At 47.6% G+C, this 6,640-nt stretch overlaps 1 protein-coding gene across 2 annotated transcripts; it reads left to right on the plus strand.

The window, feature by feature from the left end:
• The first annotated feature begins 2,892 nt into the window (after window positions 1-2,892).
• On the plus strand, window positions 2,893-5,995 carry Opn1sw (opsin 1, short wave sensitive). 2 transcript variants are annotated; one of them, XM_076913620.1, is made up of 5 exons: window positions 2,893-3,285; window positions 3,467-3,635; window positions 3,880-4,045; window positions 4,432-4,482; window positions 5,334-5,995. In XM_076913620.1, the coding sequence occupies exons 1-5, from the start codon at window positions 2,940-2,942 to the stop codon at window positions 5,451-5,453; spliced, it is 852 nt and encodes a 283-aa protein (XP_076769735.1). In that variant the 5' UTR covers window positions 2,893-2,939; the 3' UTR covers window positions 5,454-5,995. The 2 variants fall into 2 exon arrangements, with proteins under 2 accessions (XP_076769735.1, XP_034374732.1); XM_034518841.2 differs by having other exon boundaries at window positions 2,894-3,285; window positions 4,432-4,671.
• Window positions 5,996-6,640: the final 645 nt, after the last annotated feature.

Here is a 6,640-nt window from a genome sequence, read left to right on the forward strand (position 1 = left end):
CTCTGGCTTAAAACACACACACACACACACACACACACACACACACACAGAGAGAGAGAGAGAGAGACAGAGACAGAGACAGAGACAGAGAGAGAGTCAGGCCTGCAAGAGCCAACTCATACAGGTTCATACAGGTTTGCTTACTGGATGGGACACACACTTCCGCTTTTAGACTTCTCTAAGTATAGAAAAGGAAAAGGTGGCTGAGAAGACGGCACAGTGGGAGGATGGCTGCTGTACAAGCATGAGGACCTGAATTCAGAGTCCCAGGACCCACCCTCCTCCCACAGTCCCCACCTTCCAACATGTCTCCTCCCACCTTCACGGCCATTCCTTTTTAGTTTTCCGGAATCCACTGAATCCTGTTACTGCTGTCTGCTGGGTGCTGATGATTTTATTGGCTTGATCCTGTGCAGGTAACCATGGCAGCAGTGAGCTCATGGCCAGCTCATGGCCAGAAGATGCATTTCACAGCACTCTGACTTCTACTTCTGTTTTCTCTTCTCTGATGGTCCCTGAGCTTTGCCTTGAGTGTGTGTGTGTGTGTGTGTGTGTGTGAGAGAGAGAGAGAGAGAGAGAGAGAGAGAGAGAGAGAGAGAGAGAGAGAGAGAAGTTTCTCAGGCTAAGGTCGAGAACAGCACTAATCATGCGTATAAGTATAAATATTTAAAAGGCAGTTTGACAACACGTACAGTTTAGTCAAACAACAGTAATTTTAGCTAGAGCCCATGACCTCCCCAAGCTATGGGCTTTGAAAAAACAATCTTGTAAAAAGATTTACAGTACCAGGTATGGATGCCTCCTCCTGTGGACCAGGCCTAAAATCCAAGCAGGAAGTTACCCCTATAACCTCTGTGCTGTTATAGTACTAGTGGACACATCTTACCTGGCACGTGGAGATTATAGCTTTTAGGGTTCATTACTGGGTAAAATTGACTTTTCTCTGCCCCACCCCCACCATGGCCTATAGGGCACCTGCTGGCTCTATAAAAACTAGCCTGCAGAAAGGTGTTCAGGTGAGTTCTAGCTTGCTTTCTCTTACACCACAGTTTTCAGCAATAAGACCTTACCATCCAGTTATGGTGGGCAAGCAGGAGCAGTGGCAACAGCTTGCATTGTTTCCCAGACCTCTGGGACCTCCCTGACTGGCAACTTGTATGGAGATATCTCATGCCCCATACTAAGATGTTCACTTAAGAACCCGTATAGTCTGAGAGAAGCATTGTTCACTGTGAAGGGTATCTGTGTTCTAATACCTTCTAAAAAAAAGTCATATTTTTAACTTCTTTTTAAAAATTATGTGTATGAGTGTTTTGCCTGTGTGTATGTATGAACACTGTGCACATGGCTGGTGCCTGTGGAGGTGAGAAAAGTATTCTGGATTGTTGGGAGCCAACTTTTAGCAGAAAGCGGCTAGATCAACTTTGCAGTCATCTGGAACCATATACCCTGATAGAGACTTGTTTTTCAACCGCATACAACAGCTGAGCACACTCTGACAAACACCTTGTTTATCCCACATAGCTTGTTTTGCTGTTTAGTGACCCCAGCTGCATGGTGCACGTGGTAAAATGTTTTCACCTGTGTTCTGCTTGTGCTTAAAAATACCCAGGATTTTCTTGTAATAGAGTCAATAGGAGAGAGAATAGGGGAAATAAAGGAGTAACCAGACTTGACCACACACCTGGTCTTGTCTTCATTCTTCCAGTCTCTTGCCCCTCCATTCCCACTCTCTCTCTTGACCAGAGTACTTAGCCCCAAAGCGTGGGGCAGTGTGGACAGCAACATTAGTGGCTCCCAAAGCGTGGAGCCGCCAAGTGTGGAGAGTGCAGTTCTCAACACTGGATCTCCTTGGAATTAGAGTTAATCAGTTGTAAGCCACCATGTGGGTGCTGGGAGCCAAACCTGGGTCCTATGTAAGAGCAGTGGGTGCTCTTACTCACTGAGCCATCTTTCTGACCTTCATATTTAGTTTGCTGTGATGGTTTGAGTGAGAAACGGGCCTCAATAGGCTTCTGTACATGAGCACTTGCTCCACCGTGAATGACTGGGAGGTAAAGGGACTTTCAGCATGTAGCACATTGCTGAAAGAAGCATGGCACTAGGGGCAAGCTTTAAGAGCTTGTAGCCTTACCCATGTCCACTCCTCTCTGCTTTCTAGTTGAGGCTGGGTGTGGTGATGCTGAAAGGAAACTCACTCTTGGTGTCCTTAGTAACAGTGAACTCGCTCTATTCAGAAGTTTCCTTCTCTTCTGTTCTAATGTAAAAGAAGCCTAATCAGACCTGGTCTATTCAGAAGTTTTATCCTCTTCTGTTCTAACTTAAAAGAAGCCTAATCTAAGAAGCAGCCTAACCTGTCTGGCTTCAGGTCTACATAGGAAGACCTCACTGCAAAGACCCAACACAGTAGTGGCTCAGGCATACCCCAGGACCCAAGGCAGGGTGTCCCACAGTGGCTGTTTAAAATGCTCCCAAGGGGGCTTGCCACTCGTCCGTCCGTCCTCTTCCTGTTTCCTGGGGCTGATTCCCAGCTCTCTGGAGAGTGATACTCAGACGAGTGTCTTTCACAAAGGGCCAAGTGAGGTGCAGAGCAGCCTGAAGCCAAAGGCAGAGGTGGGGGTGAGGTATGGTAGCATCTCCAAAGAATTTAGCTTAGTGTCTTCCAGGCCACAGAAACCAATACTGACCCCAAAGCACCCAGCCTTGCTATCCAGGTTTCTGACCTCAATCTCTTATCTCCTGAAGAACACAATCAGCTTTGGGCTCATGAAAGGTTTAGGTGAGAACTAAGAGATGTCTAATCCTGGACTTTGTCTTTGGGAAGCTTAGAATAGTACAGAGTCTCAACTGTATCTTTAAAGGAGGGTGCGGTGGGGAGGGGTGATAGAAGAATTGTCCATAAGAGGGACCGGAGGTGGTGAGGGCATCCCAAGTGCAAGATGTCGGGAGAGGAAGAGTTTTACCTGTTTAAGAATATCTCCTCGGTGGGGCCCTGGGATGGGCCTCAGTACCACATTGCTCCTGTCTGGGCCTTTCACCTCCAGGCAGCCTTCATGGGATTTGTCTTCTTTGTAGGGACCCCACTCAATGCCACAGTGCTGGTGGCCACACTGCATTACAAAAAGTTGCGGCAACCCCTCAACTACATTCTGGTCAATGTATCCCTCGGGGGCTTCCTCTTCTGCATCTTCTCTGTCTTCACAGTCTTCATCGCCAGCTGTCACGGATACTTCCTCTTTGGTCGCCATGTTTGTGCTCTGGAGGCCTTCTTGGGCTCTGTAGCAGGTACTGCAGGCAACTGGGGCTGGAGAGAGGGCCCTTAATTACCCCGAGCAGTTTGACCTCTAACAATGGGTTATGTGAGTGTTAAATTCCATTCCAACTCTCTGGACTTGTTCAGTTACACCTATATTTCAGTCTAGGCTCAGGGAGTCTGTCGACTTCATTCTTCTCACGTTTGCTGCAGGTCTAGTGACAGGATGGTCATTGGCTTTCCTGGCTTTTGAGCGCTACATTGTCATCTGTAAGCCCTTTGGCAACTTCCGCTTCACCTCCAAGCATGCACTGACGGTGGTCCTGATTACTTGGTTCATTGGTATCGGGGTGTCTATCCCACCCTTCTTTGGCTGGAGCAGGTGAGAGTATAGGACAGTGCTCTGCTGTGGGATGAGAGATTGGGTGCAACCTTTTATTCTTTGACCTGAGTTGGTAGAATAAGCGGGGAAAGGGTCAGCTGGAGACATCGCTGTTTCCTCTGTAGTTATAATTACTGTAGTCTCTTCTGGCATTCTTCCAACTGGAGAAGCCAATCCAGACGCTAACCCCACTCTTCCAGTTCTCAGGGAGAGCCCAGAATGAATGCTTGGTCCTCCTTTTCAGGTTCATCCCTGAGGGCCTGCAGTGCTCCTGTGGCCCAGACTGGTACACCGTGGGCACCAAGTATCGAAGCGAGTACTATACCTGGTTCCTCTTCATCTTCTGTTTCATCATTCCTCTTTCCCTCATCTGCTTCTCCTACTCCCAGTTGCTAAGGACTCTCAGAGCTGTGAGTGGTTTTTGAGAGGGACAGGCAGGAGTAACTCAGGAGGCTCCAGGAGAGACAGTGGATATATCCAGAGATATGTCTGCCTCAGGACACATGTCTAGAATATCCATAGGCGTGTCAGGAGGTAGCATGAGTTGGGGAGGGAGAATGAAAATTCGGAGTTACAACTCCGAATTGGTAGAGCACCTGGCAGGTGTGAGGTACTGGGTTCCATACCCTGCACAAGAGGCAGTGGGTGAAGGAGAAAAAGACCAGAGAGAGGAGGGGGCGAGGATGGGATTACTTTTTGGTGTCTGAGCTAAGGACCCCCTCCATGATGCCTCCCTCAAGGGAAAGCCAAACTCAGCCAGAAGTGAGAGGGATTTGACCCTTGTGCTCAATTCCAGGTGGCAGCGCAGCAGCAAGAGTCAGCTACGACACAAAAGGCTGAACGGGAGGTGAGCCAAATGGTGGTGGTGATGGTGGGATCCTTCTGTCTTTGCTACGTGCCCTACGCTGCCCTGGCCATGTACATGGTCAACAACCGTAACCATGGGCTGGACTTACGGCTTGTCACCGTCCCTGCCTTCTTTTCCAAGAGCTCATGTGTCTACAACCCCATCATCTACTGCTTCATGAATAAGCAGGTAAAGCTGTCTATTGACATTCCCATGAGGTTTTGGTCCATCAGACCCTGGTTCTTCCCTTATTGATGACTCTCTGACTCAGCACCCTGGCCTCTACACAGACAGGGCTTAGAGATGAGGAAAGCCACAGAATAGTCCAAGCAGGTCAGGATGCTCTCGGTGAGCACATGAACAGAGTATGCTTCCTAAAACACTGGAACTAGGGGAGGCTAGACCTTGAGCCAGAAAAATCAAATTCTTTGAAAGAGTGGGAAGGGATGGGTACTTCCCCCACACATTTCATTTAGCAATGCTGGAGATGGGACACAGAGCATCTCACATGCTAGGCAAATACCCTTATCACTGAGTTATATATCATTCCTATTCTGTCTTGGTAAACAATAACATCAACAGTAACAGATATCTAGCTTTTAAGATGGGTCAAACTGTGCAGCCCTAGCTGTCCTGGAACTCCTATGGAAACCAGGCTGTCCCTGAACTCAAGAGATCATACTGCCTCTTTCCCCAAGTGCTGGAGTTAAAAGACGTGCACCACCATTTAAGTCCAGCCTTCTGCAAATTCTTAATCCAGCCTTTTAAAAGTCTAGCCTGCAGGAACTAGTAGTTACAGATGGAGTTCAGGTAGTCTTCAGGATAAGGATGATATACACTTCTCTTTCCAGTTCCGGGCTTGCATCCTGGAGATGGTGTGCAGGAAGCCCATGACAGACGAATCTGACATGTCTGGCTCTCAGAAAACAGAAGTTTCTACTGTTTCTTCTAGCAAAGTTGGCCCTCACTAAGGACCCTCAGTTGGCCTGCTGGCAGCACACACAATGCCACATTTAAGTATCTGCATCTCCATTAGAATCCTAACCATTGACAATGCAGGGGAAAAAACGGGAGTGGTGGCACTCTGGGAGTCAGCTCCATCTTCCTGTTACTCTCGGCCTGTCAGCAGGGCCACATGGGCCATTTCAACAGTCACAGTTCGTTTCACCTCCAGAGAACTGTGTGAGAAGGGCTGGGTTTCCGGTGTATAGGTAACACTTTCCTTTTTGGTCATTTGTTCCCCTCCTGCTGGGGATCTGAGCTGATATATCCTGTGTTAGAAGAAGCTGGGCATGGGGCAGTGCCAAGAGAAGGCAGCAGACACCAAGCACCTGCAGTGAACTGAAGAGCTTCCTTGTGCAGCCTCTCCCAGTTGCTGCAGTCTGGGCTATGGCCACCATGGCGCCCCACCTCACTCATCTGACATAGTTATTCTAGGTGTTCTCCCCATTTGGCTAAATGTATCCATTTAAAGATGTGTGCGTTGATTAAAGTTAGTGTCTTAATCTCTTGATGTCCTCAAAATGAATTTGCATGTCTCAGTGGCATTTATAAATCAACTCCAAGAGCTAAAAACATTTTACCTTACACTCTCCTCACACCTGCTACTTCTGGGAAGTGAGCTCCTTGAGACGAAGACCAGGAGGAGTGTGTGCTGAGTCACGCGCAAGGGATGCTGGGTGCTGATATCAGGCACTGGAAAGCAGGAGGACTGTAGCTGGGAGAAGGAACCAGAAACCTCAGGAACAGAAAAGGACTAAGTATGAGGAAGAAATGGAAGTAATAAAGATCATACAGGTCTTTGTGCATTTATCTTAGAAACCTGAAGGTTAAAGACTTGGAATAGAATAACTTTTAAGAGGTCCATCAATAAGAGACCAAAAGATGGGTAAATGGAGTTGGGAAAATTCTTTTTCTGACATTTTATAACAGAACTCTAAGCTATAATTTCATTTCTTCCTTCTTTGTTTCTTTCTTTTTAATGATTTGTTTTTATTTCATGTGCATCAATAATTTGCCTGTATGTGTGACTGTGTGAGAGTGTTGGATCCCCTGGACCTGGAGTTACATATAGCTGTGAGCTCTATGTGGGTGCTGGAAATTGAACCCAGGTCCTGCCAAAGAGCAAACAGTGCTCTTAACTACTGAGCCAGCTCTG

This window comes from Arvicanthis niloticus, chromosome 15 (assembly GCF_011762505.2).
Source record: "Arvicanthis niloticus isolate mArvNil1 chromosome 15, mArvNil1.pat.X, whole genome shotgun sequence".
Lineage (NCBI taxonomy): Eukaryota > Metazoa > Chordata > Mammalia > Rodentia > Muridae > Arvicanthis > Arvicanthis niloticus.

Excerpts from the sequence above, each read along its gene's own strand:
- Opn1sw (XM_034518841.2), top strand. The coding sequence starts at position 2,940 with ATGTCGGGAGAGGAAGAGTTTTACCTGTTTAAGAATATCTCCTCGGTG. Across the intron at positions 4,046-4,431 it reads TGCTAAGGACTCTCAGAGCT|GTGGCAGCGCAGCAGCAAGA; the intron begins GTGAGTGGTTTT and ends GCTCAATTCCAG. Across the intron at positions 4,672-5,333 it reads ACTGCTTCATGAATAAGCAG|TTCCGGGCTTGCATCCTGGA; the intron begins GTAAAGCTGTCT and ends TTCTCTTTCCAG.